At 36.6% G+C, this 21890-nt stretch overlaps 1 protein-coding gene across 50 annotated transcripts in view; it reads right to left on the bottom strand.

The window, feature by feature from the left end:
• Positions 1-21890, bottom strand: part of TRDN (triadin) — a 974263-nt gene that overhangs the window by 268376 nt on the left and 683997 nt on the right. For 46 of the 50 annotated variants that reach the window (XM_089686429.1, XM_089686384.1, XM_089686382.1 and 43 more), the window contains 12 exons: positions 18623-18667; positions 18473-18520; positions 18271-18315; positions 17683-17727; positions 11477-11524; positions 7787-7834; positions 5460-5507; positions 2193-2240; positions 763-810; positions 608-655; positions 302-349; positions 58-105 (listed from right to left, as the gene is read on the bottom strand). In XM_089686429.1, coding sequence (XP_089542555.1) covers positions 58-105; positions 302-349; positions 608-655; positions 763-810; positions 2193-2240; positions 5460-5507; positions 7787-7834; positions 11477-11524; positions 17683-17727; positions 18271-18315; positions 18473-18520; positions 18623-18667 — 567 coding nt within the window. The remainder of the gene's footprint in view (positions 1-57; positions 106-301; positions 350-607; positions 656-762; positions 811-2192; positions 2241-5459; positions 5508-7786; positions 7835-11476; positions 11525-17682; positions 17728-18270; positions 18316-18472; positions 18521-18622; positions 18668-21890) is intronic. The other 4 variants (XM_089686385.1, XM_089686402.1, XM_089686409.1 and 1 more) reach the window with 4 other exon arrangements.

The raw sequence follows: 21890 nt of genomic DNA on the forward strand, positions 1-21890 counted from the left end.
TCATTCACATTTTATCTACTTTTAAATCTTACAAATACAATACCAATAGGTAATTACCTTTTTTGGGTTCTGTAGGTACTTTTTCCAGTTTCTTCTCTGGCATCTCTGTATGGTAAAATAAGGTGTAATAGTTCAAAATATATTTCTGAGTTTAGTCCACTCACAATATAACCACTTTTGCCTTCTCAACTGTCAAGTACTATGAGTCATTTACTTTTTTAGTCTCTTTTCTCCAATTATTTTACCATATTTACTATACCATTTTTATTAATTGCAAAAACAATACAAATGTTTAACTTACCTTTTTTGGTTTCCACAGATACTTTTTGTAGTTTCTTCTCTGGTGTCTCTGTATATTAAAATAAGGCATAATATTTGAAAAATTATTTGGCACCAGTCATCCCCACATTATTACTACATTCACCTTCACAATTCCAAGTGCTAGATGTGATTTACCTTTTTGGAGTTCCACGGATATCTTATCTAGTTTTTTTTCTGGTGTCTTTGTGTAGTAAAATAAGGTGTAATAGTTCAAAATATATGTCTGCATTTACCCTACTCACATTATAACCACCTTCACTACTTACAAGTATTATGAGCGATTTACCTTTCTTGGGTTCTGTAGATACTTTTTCTAGCTTCTGCTCTGGTGACTCTGTGTGTAAAATAAGGTGTAATAAGGCAAAATATTTTTCTGCATTTACCCCACTTACTATATAATTACCTTAACACCTTAACAGTACAATACGAATGAGTTGTTACCTTTTTTTGGTTCTGTAGATACCTTTTCCAGTTTTTTCTTTGGTATCTCTGTATATTAAAGAAGAGTGAAATATTTTAAAACATCTTTCTACACATCTCCCACTCAAATTATTACTACTGACCTACCAACCTACATTTTCATATTTATATTTCCATATTAATTAGTGATTCACCTTTTTGAAGTTCCACAGATACTTTTTCTAGTTTTTTTCTCTGTTGCCTCTGTATAGTAACAACTTGCTGACCAGTCACGTACCTGTAAGTGGTCGCACCGTGGTGATGCCTGCAGCTGCTCTCTGCTGGTTAGCTTTCTTGTAATCACAATCAGAGCAGCTAACTAGCTGCTTGATTGTGATTACAGCAGCAGGAGGGGAACCCCCCCCCCCACAGCTTTCTTATACTTTCTTAGGATCTCCTGATCCACCAGAAGACCCTAGCAAAAAGCCATTGCATCTGCCAGCTGGTCAGAGAACTGAACAAAGCTGGAATTGGCTTTTATCGGCTGTCTGCTATTGTAACCCTGTCATCACTTCCTGTTTACCTGAATGTCAATGGCACCATTTTTAAAAACTTGTAAGCATTCAAAAACACAGATCTTGATGTTTTGAATGCTTTTAAGTACAGAGGAGGGATTTGGTGTCTTATAGACCCCAGATCCATCCATAAAGAGTACCTGTCACATCTCTATTACTGTCCCAAGGATGTTTACATTTCTTGTGACAGCAATAAAAGTGATTAAAAAAAAATTAAAGAAACATTGTAAAAATTAAAAAGTAATAATTGAAAAAAAAAATAAAGTGCTCCCATCCTCCCCTGCTCACATGAAAAGGTGAATGCACGCGTCAGTCCTGCAAGCGCGCAAACTGCATTCCACACTTGTGAACGTCAGATCATGTGCACTAGTTCTAGCACCACACCTCCTCTGTGAATCTAAAGTGGTAACCTGTAAAGGCCTTTAAATGGTTGCCTATGGATAGTAAAATGTATGTCCTTGTTGCCACTACCCGGGCGTGTGCGTTTTTAAAGTGTGACATGTTTGGTATCTATTTACTTAAAGTAACATCATCTTCTATATTTGACTAAAAAATAAGGGTTATGTATTGAGGGTTTTTTTGCATTAAAATTAAAAAATGTGTATATTTTCCACAAAATTGCATTTTAAAACATATAAATAAAAAAAAATTGCAAAACCCACCAATTTATTCTCTAGGGCCTTATCTTTAAAAAATATATAATGCTTGGGGGTTCTAAGTAATTTTCTAGCAAAAGAACCCCTGATTGTTACATTTGAACAAAAAGTGCCAGAAAAAGCCTAGTCCTTAAGTCTGTAAATAAAGTAAAATAGAGTTCAAAGTATCTTTATGCACCTTTCCCACTTACAGTATTACCACATTCACCTTCACAGCTTACAACTACTATGTGTGAATTACCTTTTTTGGGTTCCAAAGATATCTTTTCTAGTTTCTTCTCTGGTGTCTCTGCATAGTGAAATCATTTAGTTATTGAGGTGTGCATGATCATTTTCATACATTTTTACACACTTACAGCTTATGTACATGCCTGTGTCTGTACATATTAGGGCTCTCTAAAACTCTTTGACTCTGGACTTACAGTTTTGTTAATTTAATTTTTCTTTATAACAATCATTTAGTAAATTGACTGCTATAATATATTTCTATAAAATATAAACGTACACTTCTTATTATCTGATTTTTTTTGCTGGTGCTTTATGAGATATATACTCTATAATTGCTTGTTATTCTATACATTTAAAGGTGCACAACTATTTAAAGCTGAACTTCAGACAGATTTAACATGCAAAAAATGATTGTGACTTTGCATTCATTAATGTATTTTTTAGTACAACTAGTATAGACTATCCAGTAATGACAACACTAGCAGTTCATTATGTTTCCACGTATGTGTCTCTGTGCGATTGCTTTTTTGCCAGTGAAGCTGGCTAAGATTTTGCCTCCCTGCCAATCAGACACCCCAGCAGTTTAATTTGGTTTGTTTGCAGGCTGGCTGGCAAGTTAGAGCTAGGAATCTTTCCTTTTTTGTTGTTTGACATGTGTTGCCCTTCCATGTGCACCTTTCTGTGAAGGCCAGTTATAGACTGGGGTAGTGGCCATTTTGTGTACCTACCTGGAATGTTTGACTCTATGCTTTGGTCTTGCCTGACCTGTACCTTATTATTATTGTATCTTGTTTGCTACCCTGGCTGTGTATGTATCTTGTTATTTGCTTTTGCCTTGTCCAGTCATAGTTAACTTGTTTTATTAATTCTTGGTCTTTGTTCTGTTTGCTAAATTTTTATTCTTTGCCTCTGTTCATTTTGCCACTGTTGATCCCACTTGTTTGCACTGGCATTTTTACATGTGCCTTAATAACCTCACCTATCATTCAGTTTTTGTTTTAGCACAGTCAACTGCTCTTTCTTCTTTGTCCAAATGGGTTACCCACATGGGGACTCTTACAATTTTGATAACATGATCACGTGGTGGGGAAATTACAGTCATGGCCGAAATTGTTGGCACCCTTGATATTTCTCCAGGAAATCATGTATTTCTCACGAAACGTATTGCATTAACACATGTTTTGCTATACACATGTTTATTCCCTTTGTGTGTATTGGGACAAAACAAAAAAAGGGAGGAAAGAAAGCAAATTCGACATAATGTCACACAAACCTCCAAAAATGGGCTGGACAAAAGTATTGGCACCCTTTCACAACTGCGGATAAATAAGAATGTTACAAGCATGTGATGCTCCTGTAAACTCACCTGGGGCAAGTAACAGGTGTGGGCAATATAGAAATCACACCTGAAAGCAGATAAAAAGGAGAGACGTTCACTTAACCTTTGCATTGTGTGTCTGTCTGTGCCACACTAAGCATGGACAACAGAAAGAGGAGACGAGAACTGTCTGAGGACCTGAGAACCAAAATTGTGGCAAAATATCAACAATCTCAAGGTTACAAGTCCATCTCCAGAGAACTAGATTTGCCTTTGTCCACAGTGCGCAACATTATCAAGAAGTTTGCAACCCATGGCACTGTAGCTAATCTCCCTGGTCGTGGACGGATGAGGAAAATTGATGAAAGATTGCAACGCAGAATAGTCCGGATGGTGGATAAGCAGCCCCAAACATGTTCCAAAGACATTCAAGCTGTCCTGCAGGCTCAGGGAGCATCAGTGTCAGCGCGAACTATCCGTCGACATTTAAATGAAATGAAACGCTATGGCAGGAGACCCAGGAGGACCCCACTGCTGACACAGAGACATAAAAAAGCAAGACTACAGTTTGCCAAAATGTACTTGAGTAAGCCAAAAGCCTTCTGGGAAAACGTCTTGTGGACAGATGAGACCAAGATAGAGCTTTTCGGTAAAGCACATCATTCTACTGTTTACCGAAAACGGAATGAGGCCTACAAAGAACAAAACACAGTACCTACGGTAAAATATGGTGGAGGTTCAATGATGTTTTGGGGTTGTTTTGCTGCCTCTGGCACTGGGTGCCTTGACTGTGTGCAAGGCATCATGAAATCTGAGGATTACCAAAGGATTTTGGGTCGCACTGTAGGGCCCAGTGTCAGAAAGCTGGGTTTGCGTCCAAGATCCTGGGTCTTCCAGCAGGACAATGACCCCAAACATACGTCAAAAAGCACTCAGAAATGGATGGCAAAGAAGCGCTGGAGAGTTCTGAAGTGGCCAGCAATGAGCCCAGATCTAAATCCCATTGAACACCTGTGGAGAGATCTTAAAATTGCTGTTGGGAAAAGGTGTCCTTCCAATAAGAGAGACCTGGAGCTGTTTGCAAAGGAAGAGTGGTCCAAAATTCCGGGTGAGAGGTGTCAGAAGCTTATTGATGGTTATAGGAAGCGACTGATTTCAGTTATGTTTTCCAAAGGGTGTGCAACCAAATATTAAGTTAAGGGTGCCAATACTTTTGTCCAGCCCATTTTTGGGGTTTTGTGTGACATTATGTCATATTTGCTTTTCTGCCTCTGTTTTATATTTGTTCCAATACATACAAAGGGAATAAACATGTGTATAGCAAAACATGTGTTAATGCAATACCTTTTTTGTGTGAAATACTTGATTTTCAGGAAAAATATCAAGGGTGCCAACAATTTCGGCCATGACTGTATATACCATAATCCCATATTCGGGTTTTGTAATAAAAGATCCTCACTAGATCCTGGTCACTTTATGACCTAACATCAACAAGGGAGTGATGGGGAGCCCACGCTCTTATATGAAGTATGGGCACCTTAAGTGAACTCTGAGGGATCCTAAAAACCCCTTTACTAGCTCACTGCACATCTTGTGTGGATTGTGCATATGAACAAGATTTTACCAACTTAATTTGTTTGACAAAAAAAAACAATTTGATTTAAAGGAAACTCCTACAGAATATAATCTGAAATTGTAATTGTATTGTGAATGTGTTTTACATAGAGCTTTGCAGCCTCATACCAGCTTCTGATTCTAGCGACCTGATTATACATTGGTCTCCATGGGGAAAAGGAGACTTAATCAGGATAATGCTTTATGGGATAATCAGGATAATGCTCTTTGGGAGTCCTTACATTATTTTTTTACTTGTTTGTTCACCACATACTGAGGCACATAATTTTAAATATTAAAGATATAATAATAAAAATAACTAGAGTTGTAATATCATTATGTCTTTACCTTTCTTTATTTCAGTAGATATCTTTTCCATTTTTTTGTCTGGTTTCTCTACAAAGAGAAAGATAATAAAATGCTATGTTCCCCAAACATATTTAGTAATGTTGCTGTAATGTTGTTTTGAACTGGCTAAGCATTAGAAAAACATTGTTTCATTATGTAAGAAAGTTCTAATTTGCTGTCCTGTGCTAAAGTCTGCAAGAAACCCTGTCCTGAAAGAAATGGGGAGGCTGCCATTTCTGACCTAGATCTAGTTGCTTGGTTTGCTTCAATAATACCTGGGGCACTGTCCTGGAACATGAACAAAGTTCAGGAAAGCCAGCAACACCTTATCTGCATATTTGTTCTGGGTCACTGACACTCAAATCTTGAAGCCACTAAAATCCTCTATGCATAAAAACTAAAGTGTGACTGTCTAACAGAGATTCTTTAGCATAGCTCAATATGACAAAGGAATTAAAAAAAATAATTCAGTACAATATTCCTGTTTAGAAGCAGCAAAATAGTTCCGAACATGTAAAGGGTGCCTAATCCCACTCTGTTCCTTTAGCCCTAGAGGAGTTAAATAGAAATACTCTGGACATTACTTGTAATTACTGAATTACATTTATTACAGCCGGGGGCAGGGCCTAGGAGTTGGGGAAAATGGTTCCTAGAGGCACCAGGCAATGGATAAAGTTGGACGTTGGTAAATGCAACTGCAAGATGCCCACTATCAGGGCTCTATTATCTTGTATTACACTATTAAAAGGATAAGGTTTCCTGGGTCAAATCCCGATTTAAATGAACAAAAGATCTAGCAATTTGGGAAGTGCAAGTCAGCAATGACACCCACATATATCCTATACAGTAAATATATTTCAATAAAGGTTTTCTTGATGTCTTAAAGTGGAACTGAACTATGTTATAGATAACATCTATAAGTAGCACTCTTATGTCTACAGACTCACAGATGTACAGTATATCTGGAGTGTGTATCTAACACACTGCTATCTGTACAAGAGATTTGTAGTGATAGAGTGATATTACTGCTGTGTTGCTCACTGTTCCCTTTGCTAAAGTCCCAAGCAAAGTTCTGCCTGTACCAAGATGATTACAAAACAAGGCATGACAACGATTTAGCTGATTGAAGACCACATGGATACAAAAAGCACAGTAATCTGGCACACTAATTTCAAGGTATAAGTGTACAGAAGCATTGTGGTTCTATGAACCGTCAGATGAAACCATGCAGTATCAACAAACCAGTAAAAAGGAAATAGAAAAATTGCAAATACCGCCTAATATCCCATAAAAAAAGTTTGTTGAAAGAATGGGGGAGTGCAGGGCCGGACTGACAACTCATGGGGCCCCCGGGCAATAGGGGATCATGGGGTCCCTGTGTCCTTGCCCAAACTCAAAAAAGCCTATGAAAAAGGTACCAAGGGCATCACATGGGGCCCTCTACTGACCCCGGGCCCTCGGGCAGTGCCCGAGTTTCCAAATGGTCAGTCCACCCCTGAGGGAGTGACATCCTTAGGGTCCTTTCCACACAACCCTCTGAATATGTTACACTCCAGATAGAAGTGGTCAAAAGCTGGAAGGCAGAGCACTGTTTATAACTCTGTTTATACAGAGTGCTCTGCCTTCTAGCTTCTATCAGCTTTTGTTTGGAACATGACTGAGGACTGTGTGAACAGAACCCTAAGGTTCTCATTCCCCTATTCTTTTCATGAATTGATATTTATGGGATAATAGATGGAGACCACAGGCAATAATGAGGATTTTTTATAGGCGAAAATGTGAACTTAGGGAAGCTTCCAACACAATATCCTGATATTAGATATGTCATACATAAAAAGTAAAAAGTGTGGCATTTTTATTTAATATTGAGGGCTTTTGACTGATTTTTGGCACAGCATTTCTGAGTTCAAGTCCTTCTCTAATCATGTTGGTTAGTTTTCACAAAAGTTATCTTTTTGTTCTGCTAGCTATTTCTTGTTTTTCATAGAGGTCTCTAAAAATACATGTTAAGGAAGAAGGTACAAGGAAAGCACAAGCAATATTCAGTACACTACAATACACTGTATATAATTATAATCTACTGTATACTGTAATGCTATTGTAATAATTAATATTACTATTGTAATGATCAAGCTTCATTTATTATTTACCTTTTTTGTTCTACATGATCAAATTTGCAGAATGGAGGCTTTAGGTCGAATTAATTAAGTGAAAGAATGAATATTTTCAAATGATTGTTCTAAATATTATAAATAAAAAATATAATAGATATGTAGCTTTAAAATAACATCTAGCAGAATGACATGCATTATATATAATGTTTTCACCTTTCTTAGGTCCAGGCAATGGCTGTATAGGTTTTCCCACTGGTGCCTCTAGAAAATTATTCAAACAATAATTAGTATTTTATACAAATGTTGAAATGCTTTATTTTGGCCATCCCAGACGAAGAATACAAATAATTTAGTTGCTGCTAGGAAACAGTTGAGATATATTTGGAATAAAACCTTGTGTCTCTGTACTGATTTTCCAAACTACCACTTTTATGCACAAAATAAGGTTAAAATGCTATTGAATGTCCTACTGTTAGATTTTTCTGTGTAACTACATTGGCAGATTGAAATAAAAATAAAGCAGAAACAAGCTGTTAATTCTCTTTCATTCCCTGAGGTGCACATCAGGTCCTTTCTTATTGATGACCCACTTGAATTGCTCTATACAACATGCAAAAGGTTAGTGACATTCACTACACTGCTAATAAAGATTTTAATTACTGTTTTAACTTCATTTTGTCACACAGCAAACCTTTCTGTTTTCTCTGGTTATACTAGCTCTTGTTTTTACTTTTGCATCTCAACCAAAAAAAGGGCTAGTGTAAACATAAATGTGTAATACAAAAATGGTCATTTTTATTGATTTATTTTCTTTCAAATACAGTATATGTTGTGCTCTAAATTGTAATGACACAACGGAGACCATTAGCTGCAGGATAGCCTTTCTCTCAGTCCTGTGAGTTGTGTGTTTGTGAAAACTTTACTAAAGGAGTTAAATATTTTCAAAGTGAAGAGTAAGATTGTGAGCATTTAATTAAACAATGCTAGATTATGCTTCCGAAAGCTGAAGTTTTCGGAAAAAATTGTCATTTTTATTCATTTATTTTCTTTCAAATACAGTATATGTTGTGCTCTAAATTGTAATGACACAACGGAGACCATTAGCTGCAGGATAGCTTTTCTCTCAGTCCTGTGAGTTGTGTGTTTGTGAAAACTTTACTAAAGGAGTTAAATATTTTCAAGGTGAAGAGTAAGATTGTGAGCATTTAATTAAACAATGCTAGATTATGCTTCCGAAAGCTGAAGTTTAGATTTTTTTTTGGGGGGGGGGGGTATACAGCACCAAACCCCTGGTGTGTATCCCATTTCCAGCAGACTTCTGCATCATGTGGAAATCTTTCCTTCATACTGGCAGGTACAAGCCAGACTGACAATCTAAAATTTCTCTAAGCACAGTTTAAAGAAGTCCATGTATTACTTTCTTTAGTTCTCTAGTTATCTGATCTTTCTTTTTTTCTGTTTTTTCTACAATATAAAATATTTAGGCCATCAGAAGCATATTTCAAATCAATGTATCCTTCTCTAAATTTTAAATGACAGTCATACAAATGAGCTAGAAGCAGTTTTTTGCAATGAAGGGCTGAAACAGACATAAATACATATTTAACTGCCCACACCATTTCATCTTCCTTTATCTAAATCTCAAAATTTAAAGCAACTCTGTCAGCCTAAAAAGTAAATCCTGTAAAGTAAAAATTGCTGTACTCATTTCTCTGGTGGCCTGTGTGTTGTATCTTTTTTCTGTTACAGTTCTGCAGCCTCACCCATGTTCTTCAGCATTTTACACTTCCTAGCCCTGAATGGGTGCCTTGGTTCTTTCCTCTTACCCCTACATCACTAAAGGGCTCATCAGTGATGTAGGCATCAGAGAAATGATGAACAACAAATAGAGTGGAAAACAGAAGGGAAAGCAGTCATCTAACACTCCACAAATTTCAAAAGATGGAGAGACCTATGAACACTGTAATGCTAGAGCACAGAACAGAGAAAAAGTTATGACACACAAGCCACCAGAGAGGTGATTAAAATAACTCTTATTTTCTAACCTTTTTTCCTTGATTTGTTTTGTCAGCTGACAGGGTCACTTAAACAACGGCTAATGTAAAACAATATAATAGATAACTGAAAACCTAGGAGACTAATGTTTGTATTATGAATTCTTATTTTTCTCTTTAATCATTCTGCCCAGTAGGATGCTAGTTATGTTTTGTTTTCAACATTTGTTTCTTTATATTGTTACCTTTCTTTGCCTGTGCTGGCTGTTCCAATTTTCTCAGTGAGGGCTCTTCAAAATAAATAATTTATAAAGTATTTTTCTACCCAGTACTCATTTTTATATCTTCCTACTCTCTACTTTTTAATTCTTATCTTACAGTTATTGTTTAGAGAAAGTTTAGAGAAAGCAAAAGTCAGTTCTGAAATATAACTTCCTAAAGAATCATTACTGATCATGGAAATATTTAAATTCTCTGATAACATGTTTGATACACAGAAACATAGATGAGCTCAAAAATGCTTTGCTATATGATGGTAGAATTTGTTAAACCGTACAGTGATAAATTAAAAAGAACCCCCTTCTCCGTTTTCTTAAATAACTGCAAATTGTTAATGGATGCTATATTTAAACCTTATTTTGGTCATAAAGGAAAATAACAACAAGTTTAGCTATCTTTCTCGGTACTCAGGATTTGTGTAGAGGAACTTGTGACTCATTCCATGTGAGTGCAGGTCCAATTGTTAAAGTATAACTAAAGGGCAAAACTTTTTTTCTAGTTTTGAATAAAGTGTAGATGGATTAGAAGAGGCCTGAAGAGGGAGCACGCATGCTCTGAACGCACGCCATCCCCCGCAATCCATGTGACCTACGTGACCGAAAGTGATGTCAGCATTCTCCTTCCTGGTGTACCCATGACTGCAGGAAATTCTGGGAGCCACCAGCGCAACCCAGAACATCAGCCTCACACCAAAGAATTGACATTCAAACTACGGAGCAGATGTAGATGTACTCAATAGGACAAGTGCCTTTTTCCTTCCATTCTGTGAGTTGTTAAACTATATGCTAATAAATGTTTCAAAATTGTTGCACTTAGATGGCGCTGTCTCTTTTCTTTTATCTCAGATGCATTAGAACACGTCAGGTTTTTTAATGCTGTCTGTGCTCCATTTAGGGAGATTCACCCTCTCTATTTGTCCTGTTTACCATTGTCATTGAAAGTGAAAGTAAAAGAAAATCCCACATTTTGGGTTGTCCCTAGAAAATTAATAGAGGAGAAATCTAATGGCGACACTAGTTCTGGTGTCCTGGGGGTCCTCAAGGAATTTCCTTAATTTGCAGGGGTTTCCTCTCACTTTCTGTTTTAGCTATGGGATAGGAAGTGAAGGGAAGTCTTCATAATGGGACATAAATGGCAAAAAAAAATTTTTGGACAGGAATGTAGCACCTCCTTTCTCTATCCAAACTGAAAAAATAAAGTTTTGCCTATAGTTCTACTTTAAGCATTAGTGTTGTCCTATAGGTAGAGTTGATCTGTGTATGGAGCATTGAAGATGTGAAAGAAAAGTAAGAATGTGCTGATGGGTAGAGGAGAAAAAAAGCAAACTTTTTTTTTTTCATTAACACTTTCAAACCTGTATCAAATTTAGGGGTGTTTAGTGAAAATGTTATCTTTAGTGTTACCAATATAATGTTGAAATGTTACCTATCACTTTCTGTAATCATTAGGCCATAAAACATGCATTATTTTAATGTTAGGACATCAGTTTACTGCAAACATCAAAACATCTGTCTTAGTGTACATGTAAAACAACTGCAAATTGTTGGATATAAAGTTTATTTGTGAAGTCTGACACACCAGCCTGTACTTGTTATGAAAGTTATCATTCAAACCATATGCATGTACTTGCCTTTCTTTACTTCTGCGGAAACCTCTTCATGTTTTTTTCCTACTAATTCTGCAAAAAAACAGAAAAGATAAGATATTGATGACACATTGCATTTTCTGTGTATACTGTAAATGTACTATTCACATTTTATTCAACCACTTGCCCTAAAGAGAATTTAACACCCTTCCTGACCAGGCCATTTTTTGCAACACAGCACTGTGTTACTTTAACTGACAATTGCGCAGTCATGCAATGCTTTACATAAATGAAATTTATGTCCTTTTTTTTCCCACAAATAGAGCTTTCTTTCAGTCATATTTGATCACCTGTGCGGTTTTATTTTTTTGTGCTAATTGTTGCGCTAAGAACAACAACTTAAAAAAAAACCCCAATATTTTTTACTTTTTTGCTATAAAACATATCCAATAAAAAAAGTTTATATATATATATATACACATACATATATATATATATGTTATAAAATTAATCCAAAATTTATTCTGCTGCCTGTGTTTGCTAAAAAAAATCCCTATAAGTGTAAATTAATTGGTTTCCTTGAAAGCTATGTCTACAAATTGTGGTATATATATATACTGTAATTTTAATTTACATTCTTTTTATACTAGTAATGGTGGTGATCAGCAACTTATAGCGGGACTGCAGAAGCCATTCTCACACTGGGAGTGGGAACTGACTAATGGCTACTGACATCCCCAGTGATGCTAATACAGTGATACAGTGATTAGTGCTAATAAAAAGCACTGACACTGTACTAATGACTCGGCAGGAAGGGGTTAACATCTGGGGTGATCAAAGGGTTAACTATGTGCTGTGTGTGTTTCACATTGTGTGTTGTGTTGTGTTTTACTAGGGAGACATGCTGCTTTGTATCTCTCTGCTGTGCAGAGAGAACAAAGCAGCATGTCCATGCTGACAGGAGAGAGATCTGTGTTGTTTACACATAGATCTCTCCCCTCTCAACCCTACCAATGATCACCGAGTCCTGGCTGGGCCATGGTAATTAGTCAGCAGGGATTTTACATAGACATAGACAACTTAAAGAGCATATCCGGCCATAACCTTTTGTTTAAGTTTTGGATTGAATAGGAAATTATTTGAAAACCCTGTTGTGTTTCTATTGCTATGAGGGGGTATGTTTGAGATATTTTTTAATCACTGACACAGTGACAATAGTTTAAAAGACTTGAAGTGAGCTAATCAATTATCTCAATCAGCAATAGTAGGGTAGGCAACAGGATCCCCTGAGAAATCCAAGAGGGTGAAATTTGGGTTGGGATGTATGGGTCACTTTATTTGATATGATATTTTGTTTTTATATATCCGTTATATTTAGTTTTGTTCCCAACTGGACTCTGTGGTACAGAATCTAAACAAGGTACATGAGGAAAGAAAAATGCAGGTGGGCAGCATTCCAAGTGAGGCCAAGCTTATTGCACCTGCATGGCTGTCAAACTGTGACCAGTGGTTGTATCATGAATGAGACTACCTGCATGCAGATGCATGGAACACCTGTGCATCCCATGCAACTAATCACAGACTTTTGCATGGATGTATGCATAAGTATGTATGTGTGAATGAGGCCAATGCCTATAGTGGGTTCAAGAGAAGGGTGGTGGCTGATCATGTATGGTTAGAAAACAAGGCTACTCCACCACCACAACCATCCACACCACCCCCACCACCCGCCAAACCACCGAAGCCCCACCAAAGCCACTAGATGGAAAAAAATTACCCCCAAAAAAAGAAAACATGTCTACTAGTAACCACAAAGATTTAGCCAGTGGGGCATTTGAATTAGATGATTACCAGAATGAAAATTAGAACCACCCAATGGATCAAGTCAACCGTGTACCTCAGGTCAGCTTTAAAAACACAATCGCAGATAAACATTAACTGTCAGAAATTAATATGTACTCTCAAGTGCTTTTGGCCAGTAATGTTAAAAAAGAACAATAAACTATAAAATAAAATACAAACTAATGTGCATTAGATTACATGCCATAACATGTCAAATAAAATTACAATATCTACCCTTCCTTGGCTCTTTCTGCTCCTTACCTGTTTTTCTGTATTATGTTATACTATTTCTATTAAATTCTTTTCCAAAACTAACCTTCATGTGAGGTACTACCTTCCTTTAGTTTTACTAGTGCTCCTTTTGTAATTGTTGAGGTGTGTGTAATACTAATTTGAAACATATGATTGATAATAACTAATAGTTTACTTGTACTGTACTTCCAGTTCACCAGTGCCCATGCATCTTTGACAAAATGGAAACAAAAATGTAACTCCAGGTGTTTGGTGACCTAATTATAAACTGGTTCCTCTAGCTATGAAATAAACTTTCATGGTGGATTCACACATGTGGGTGTGAATTGAAGCTGTTTTCTCAGCAAATTGACACAGCAGTTCATGTAAAATTTACATCAGGATCAGGTCAGGTTTACATCAGATTCAGGAGAGAAAACTGGCCTGAAACTGTGTTCACAAACTCATGGCATATGCGATTCAAAAACAATTCAAATGGAAGTCAATGAGCCTGTAATCCACACCTGCACCAGACCACACTGCTCATTAATCACATAGGACTCTTTGTCAATCTGCACTGAATCCACAATGCCAATGCACTGGCACGATAGGAAGCAATGTTATTTCACATGTCATGTGGATTGGATGCAGTTCAAACTGCATCCAATCCACATATATGTGAACTGGCTCTCAGTATATGAAATATCTATAAAAAATAAAACACAAATGCAACAAAGTATAGAGGTGCTGCATATCACATCATATTGTGTATCTACTGTCTTTTCATCACAGCATATCCATTACGATCACTGTTTTTTTAGTGGGAAAACAGGGAACAGAGTTCATACACCTCTATTTTTGTTGGAAGGGATCTACTGTTGAGGGAGGGGTCTATTTCTGCTGGCTGCTGGGAGGTTTTATGTTGCGGGGGGTCTATTGTTGCTGGGGAGGGTCTTTTTTTCTTGGCTGCAGGGGATCCGTTTTACTGCCTTTCTTGTTATCAACATATTCATTACAATTACTTAGTACTACAAAATGAAACTTGGCTCTATATTCTCTAAAAGGAGCAGTAATGGGAGGTGGGTAGGGGGTGGAACCAAGGGGCAGTTCTCAGAGGTGAGTAGGGAGCAGAAGCAAGGGGTGGCGTTGAAGGGAGGAGTACTTTCACCAATTCTCTGAAAAAAAAATCCCTGGTTACAATCACCCTGGTGGTATAACTGTGTTTTAAACACAAGAAAGCTGTGACATTTTGTAATAGTGGAGGGTTACCAGGGGTGCAAAGAGATACATAGTGCAGTGATACATTTATTAAAATAATAAATACTAAAATAGTTTCTCTGAAAATGCGTTTCTCAGGGTACCTCGCAAACCGACAGGAGTGAGAGTGATATACAGTTATCCCCATGTGGCAGTGTCTGATTTTTATAGGAGATTTCTGGAGTGTCTGCAACGTGATCCATTTTCCTGCTCATAGTGGTGGCTGCATAGGCTTTATACTAAACACATCACACTGAGGCTGACATTTGTGAGTGCAATACGTACAGTCTGTTTTAATGTGTACTATTTTAATGAAGGTATCACTGGACTATGTAGCTCCTTTGCGCCCTTGTTTGCGATCCTCTGTTACAGAACCACCTTAGCACCCCACCAGCAGTGCATAATACCCATCTTCCCTTAGCCCGCTGAGATTGAAAAAAAATACACAATTTTGCATTGCCCAATCCAGCTAACTATAGTCATATAAAAAAGCAGTGGCATTATTATAGCCAATATACAATCTCTGCATACATTCCTTGGCTGACCAGTTTCTAGGAAGGGCTGATTATCCAAAATACACCTTCCTTGCAGATAGGCTATGGTTTTGCCAAGGCAAGGATGGTAAAGATGGTGTGCAAACACATATGCAGATTTAAAATAATTCCACGTGTTTTTGTAATAGACCTTTTTAAAAAAATCATTTGGCAATCATGCCTTTTGACTGCAAAGATCATTATATTTATGACTTTAATATATACCAGTCTAAATTGTACAATACAAATCAAAATCCCTGATCCCTTAAGAAAAAGTTGGAAGTGACGAAACGTGCCAGGGTCGTGACGTCAGACGCAAACCGGAAGGAGCATCGCAGCCATCTTGGATGTGGTCTTGAATAGGATGGACGGTTTTTACCTTATATGTAAGCAGTTATTTAATGATTAAATCTTTTTCCATCTACTCCACTGAGTTTCTCTTCTCTGTCTTGTGAGGAACGGGGAGATCCCAGTGTATTCTCCCCTAAAGAGGAAAGCCATCTGACATGTGGAAAAGTTTGAAACGCCTGTACAAATTGAATTAGGGTAATAGTATGTTATCCTAACACACAGTGGTGGCACCCATTTGGTTTAGTGCACTATGTCACTGGTTGCATATGTTTGGTTTGTTTAATTTCAAAGTGATTAATTCACTATATCACGAGTTGAAGTGTGTGGATTTTGAATTTCACATTTGATCTTAATATTATAGAATTATAATTATATATCATAAATATATATATATATAATTTATTTTTTTTTTTTTGGCGGTTACATTCTTCACTAGTGTTTGTGCATGACATCATGGAATATTATTATTAAACGTTAATGCACTATATTCAGTTTAAATTTTGTTTGAGGTACCTTGGATTGGAGTGACGATTTGGACATCAATCACAGTTGGAAGATTGGATAGTGTGGACACTTTGGACTGTGGACAGTATTGGTTTTGATTTTATATGTTTTTGGGAATGTGGGGTAGGATTTGAAGTGTGAGGAAGGCACATAGAAAAGGTTTATAATAATTTGTGCAATAATTATGCTTGTTAACCAGTACTGAAGAAATAGACACAGAAATGCCTCATTGGCCTTTTATGAACCCTTAAAAACTATTTTAGATATAAAGATTATGAGAAAATCTACATGTGCAGCGCTACAGTGCATAATTTCCTGGATAGCGTCAGCAGTTGGTGGATTGATTTTACTTGATGCCTGGAAGAGTTCTTTAATTATTGTCACAGACAAGGCCACTCCCCCAATAATGTCTGTTATCATGAAAGGTGTAGAGCCAGAGGACGTGACACCATTACACTAACCAATACCTGGAAGTGAGCTATTGCTGGAAGTGGAAGGAGGATTGGATGCTTTTGACACGTGGATTTATGTACTGCCTTTGATATTCCTTTGGAATGTGAGTGTTTTTAATCCTTATATTAAAATTCTGAATTTGCTCTTACTGCATTATGAGGGTTTTTCTTTCTATATATGATTGTTTGGAGTTCTTTTTTGGAATGGAGTAAAAGAAAAATCACCTATGTGATCTTATGGCATACAGGTGTGGAACCTTAACAAGCGCATATGACAATCTTTGTATAGGAGGTCCTATTATCTGGTGAGGTATGCTGGTATACATCGTGGTTTCTGGTGAAAGCTACTTCTTCCCTCTGACTGGTGGATGATTTAGCGTGGAAGGTCCTTACTTCCCAACTGCACCTATTTTCTTTATTTTGGATTTTCATTTGATTCATGCCTATTGGTGTGGGACATTGTTTATGGACTCAGAGTATGGGACTATTTTTATGATATGTATTATCATTGGAGTAATATTGTGTGCATTATCTATTGTCACTTTAATGCTGCACATTTAGTTTTTCACATTTGTTGAGGATTGTATCATATCCTTTGTGTTGGCTGCTTTCTTGATAATTTTTTCACCTGAGCACAGATTTTTTTCACATTTAAGATATAAAGATTAGTGCCCTCTCGATTTCCTGTATCTCCTTTGGATATAGTAATTTCATCTGTAATATGTAAAAGTTAATTGTACCAAGGAGCCTGTGTTTCTAATTGTTTTGCAGTACAGCCTGTGCCCTCAACATGTCTGTTTTTTCAGTCACAGTCACTGTCACAGTCAGCTCAATGAAATAACCACAATCAAATATGCAATATGTGTGGCCTGTCATGATTTTTCATAGGTCACAAACCCACAACTCTTTGGGGCATAGGAGAGTTGCACATATGATAAACTATTCCATGTAATATCATTTTTTATGCCTGCTTTATATAGTGCGAATGTTTATGAAAATATACATTAAACAAAATATAACAAAATTCAGGTATTTATTTCTTTGCAGTAATGGTTCCAAGTTGGAAATTGTGCAAATTTACCTTTTTTAAGTTCTGCTGGTTTCTCTTGTTTTTTCTGGGGGATCTCTAAAAATACATTCATATTGCAAAAATCAGATGTGACAATTGTGTCTTTGAAAACTCGGTATGAACAGAGTTTATCAGTACAAAAGGAATTATATTAAGTAAAATATATGAAGCATGTGGCAAAGTTATCACTTGCCCCTGTCTTGCTGCTAATTAAACTTTTTTTACTAGTTTTCAAGTAGTTCTAATAAACAAATAGTAACAAAAATATATAACACAACAGTTAATTGTTAATTCATCTTCAGTTTTATGTATTAGTGTCCCTTCCTGTTCTTACTAGCCTTCCTCAAAATATGAGAAACACTGAAATAAAATCATAGCTTTATCTTCCTTTTTTGGCACTTTGGTCTCCTTTTCTGGTCTTTCCTCTATCTTCTCTAGAAAACATTAATGTAATGTTCAGTTCCTTTGATTTTTTGCAGTCTCACTCTTTATACTGTATAATGCCCTTGTTTTAATTACAATATAATTTACACATAAGTGTTCCTCAACCCTACATACGTAACTTCTTGAATTCAACAAGAGAGAAGGCACTATGTTTACCTTTCTTAGGTTCTGATGGCTTGTCTTGCTTTTTAACTGGGGTTTCTGTAAATAAATAATTGATATGTATGACATAAAAGGTGACAATAGATTTTATAAAAATACAATAGAAACAAAATTCCTCAGCACAGATTATTATTATATTCACTATGTTACAATATATAAAATAGACAGAAACATGAAGCAATATTGTAAAATCTACCTTTCTTTGGCTCTTTGGACTCCTTTTCATGCTTTTCTTCTTTTTGGTCTTAAAAGCAATATATAAATACAACGTGAATTTAAATCATAGTCTGGTTGTATATATAATGTCTGTTTTCTTAGGCAGCTGTTTCTTTGTAATATAGTTTACCTTCCTTTGGCTTTACTGGGACCTCCCTTTTTATAATCGGACTCTCTGTAAAAGTTATTTGATACAAGTGAAATTTAAAAAAATAATAATAAATATATATATATAAATATACACACACAGTATATACACACTATATTGCCAAACGTATTGGGATCCCTTCAAATTATTGGATTCAGGTGTTTCAATCACCTCCATGGCCACAGGTATATAAAATCAAGCACCTAGACATACAGACTGCTTCTACAAACATTTTTGAAAGAATGGGTGAAATCTCCTTGTTACTAAATATTCCACAGTCGACTGTTAGTGGCATTATAACAAAGTGGAAGCAACTGTGAACAACAGCAACTCAGCCACGAAGCGATAGGCCACATAAAATGACAGAGCGGGGTCAATGCATGCTGAAGTGCATAGTGCGCAGAAGTCACCATAGCAAAGAAAAAACCCAATTGTGGTTGTAAATAGCAACCAAAAAAATAAACATTGTGATTTCTTATAGCAACATAAAAACATTATGATTTCTCAAGACAGAACAAAACCCATGATTGTGGTTGCCCATAGCAACCAAACAAAAAATAAATACAAATAAAAAATGTGGTTGCTCATAGTCACAAAAGGGCATTATGATCATTCATAAAAAGTAAAAACTCTATTGTGGTTGCCCACAAAAAAACACAATTCAAATAATTATTTCAAAAACAGACTCAAATCCCAGTGTGAGCCTGTGTATCCAATATACCTCCGGCTACAATAGCTTACCATGTAGGTCACCCCTTCTCTTTTCCAGAATAGCCTTCTTTATAGCATGAAAGGAAAAGAAATATACATCCCACCCAAATGCATCTCTTGAAAATGCTTGCTGGTATCAACTCAAAGCCTTTGCATTCAGTCTATTCCTATTATGTTCATCTATAGGAATCCATAATGGCCTTATTGTCCATGCTATATATTGTACATTACAGGTCCTGTAATTATGTTGCAATTAATATACTATTAAATGGGAAAGGTCTGTTCCATGACCACAGACCTCACCTTTTACATTTTTTGATGTATTGTATATTGTAATACTAGCAACACTTTTACATCCACACATAGGAACTTTTAGTTTTTAAAAAAATGATCCTTCCTCTTCAGTACGGTTGCACAAACTTAGAGATAGTAATGAAAGTTAATGCTTTTGTAATAGACAATCAACATTTATCCTGTATAAATGCAATAATATGGGTATATTACAATTTCTATAATCTGTGCATATTCCACACTGTAGATAGTGACAAAATGAACCCTTCTTTCTCTTTCACATTTGTCTTCTCTTGCCAGTTACTTCACAAAAGAATGTTTCCCTTTCCCTCTCACCTGCTCTCTTTTTAGTGGCATATTGACTCATCTGAAATGAGCAGCTTTTTGTGTGCTCTGTTAAATTTTCTTAATGGAATGGCTTTGATGGAGTAGGAGGGGTGACAGCTGGTGGCAGGATAGTATTTGGCACACAACTTCCAAAATGTCAAAATGCCACCATTTTTTCAGTAGTATGTCTTGGGAATCAATCAAACCTTGCAGCAGCATCTCAGCTGCAAGTAAATTGTACAATACATTTGTTTGTGTTCAAGCTCTCACTATCCCCCTCCCACACCAACAGGTCATCTATGTACCTGCTATTCCATCAGATGTTGAACAAAAGTGATTATAATTTTGGATACATAGAATTCCTTTCATCATCCCACATATACATTTGCAAGAGAGGAAGGAAATTTTGGTCCCATAAGGGCTCCTCTCCTTTGCAAATAATGACTGCCATTAAACATAAAATAATTATGGGTTAGAAGGAACTATACTGATATAAATGTAAAAGAAAGAACCGATACTTGCTTTTATGGGTCATCCTCCAGGGGGAAAACCTGATTTATGACTTTTGGTAAATTATGAAAAAAAGGATTATTGGTGAGCTCACATTAAGGTATTTATTCATTAAGGCAGGGGTCTTCAAATTGCGGCTCAAGGGCCTGATGCAGCCCTTTGCTAGCCTTGATCTGCCCATTCCTCTCAATGAGGCACTATTCCTTCCACTGACATCAACAACGGGGCACTATCCCTCCCACTGACACCAACAATGGGGCACTATTCCTCTCACTGACTCCAATGATGGGGTACTATTCATCCCACTGACACCAATGATGGGACAATATTTATCCCATTGACTCCAGTGATGGGGTACTATTCCTCCCGTTGACACCAATGATGGGGCACTATTTTTCCCATTGACACCAAAAACGGGGCACTATTTTTCCCACTGACACCAATGATGGGGCACTATTCCTCCCATTGACACCAATGATGGGGCACTATTATTCCAATTGGCACCCATGATGGAGCACTATTTCTCCCATTGACACCAATGAGGGCACTATTTCTAATTCTACTGACCACCAACCCTGAGACTATGTTTATTCTCACTGATGATGGGCCCAGGACATTTTCTACTCCAATTGGCCACAATCCGGTCCCCCAAAAGTCTAAAGGACAGTAAACTAGCCCTTTGTTTGAAAAGTTTGGAAACCCCTGCAGTAAGGTAATCCTTTTTACTAAAGACCATTAGGCTCTCACCATAAGCAATAATGAGAAGTAATGTTTTTTAAAGGGTGTCATTGAGTCATCTTCCAGTGTCCTATATACTTCTGTGTCTTTCAATTGCTGCATTGCCCTAGACTCATAATTTTGGGCATTAATGACCACAACTACACCCCCTCATATCAGTATTTCTAATAACCAAATCCTGTCTTTCTCTCAATGTACTAATGGCTGTCTTGTCTGAGCAGAATTGATTTTAGACTAAAAAAATCTACTCTTAGTTTTCAACTATCAAATCCTGCTCAACCCTAACATTTACAAAGAAAATTATATGGTTTACATTGTGGGCAAATGACATCAATTGCCAGCTTATTAAAAAAGATAAGATACCCAATCTAAAAATAATCACCACACAAAGGCAGTATAAGCCTCAACATGACATCCAAAATGTGGTATATGCACTTAGATGCTTGTTATAAATCTGGTCATGTGTTCAACCATATAATGCATAGTACTGTATATATGTGGCAAATGGTACCTAAGAGCCAGTTGACTGATATTGAGTATCTCACCAGTGAAATCTGTGATGCACAACAGCCTAAGACATGTAACTTCAACAGATTATAAAGAAATTATTTATACAGTATATTGCACCAATGGGTATTTTCTGGCTTATACTGTAATTTTGACATTTTGTAGT

The sequence above is a fragment of the Staurois parvus genome, unplaced genomic scaffold (assembly GCF_062004578.1).
Source record: "Staurois parvus isolate SC_StPar_1 unplaced genomic scaffold, SC_StPar_1.0 ptg000397l, whole genome shotgun sequence".
NCBI classification, from domain to species: domain Eukaryota; kingdom Metazoa; phylum Chordata; class Amphibia; order Anura; family Ranidae; genus Staurois; species Staurois parvus.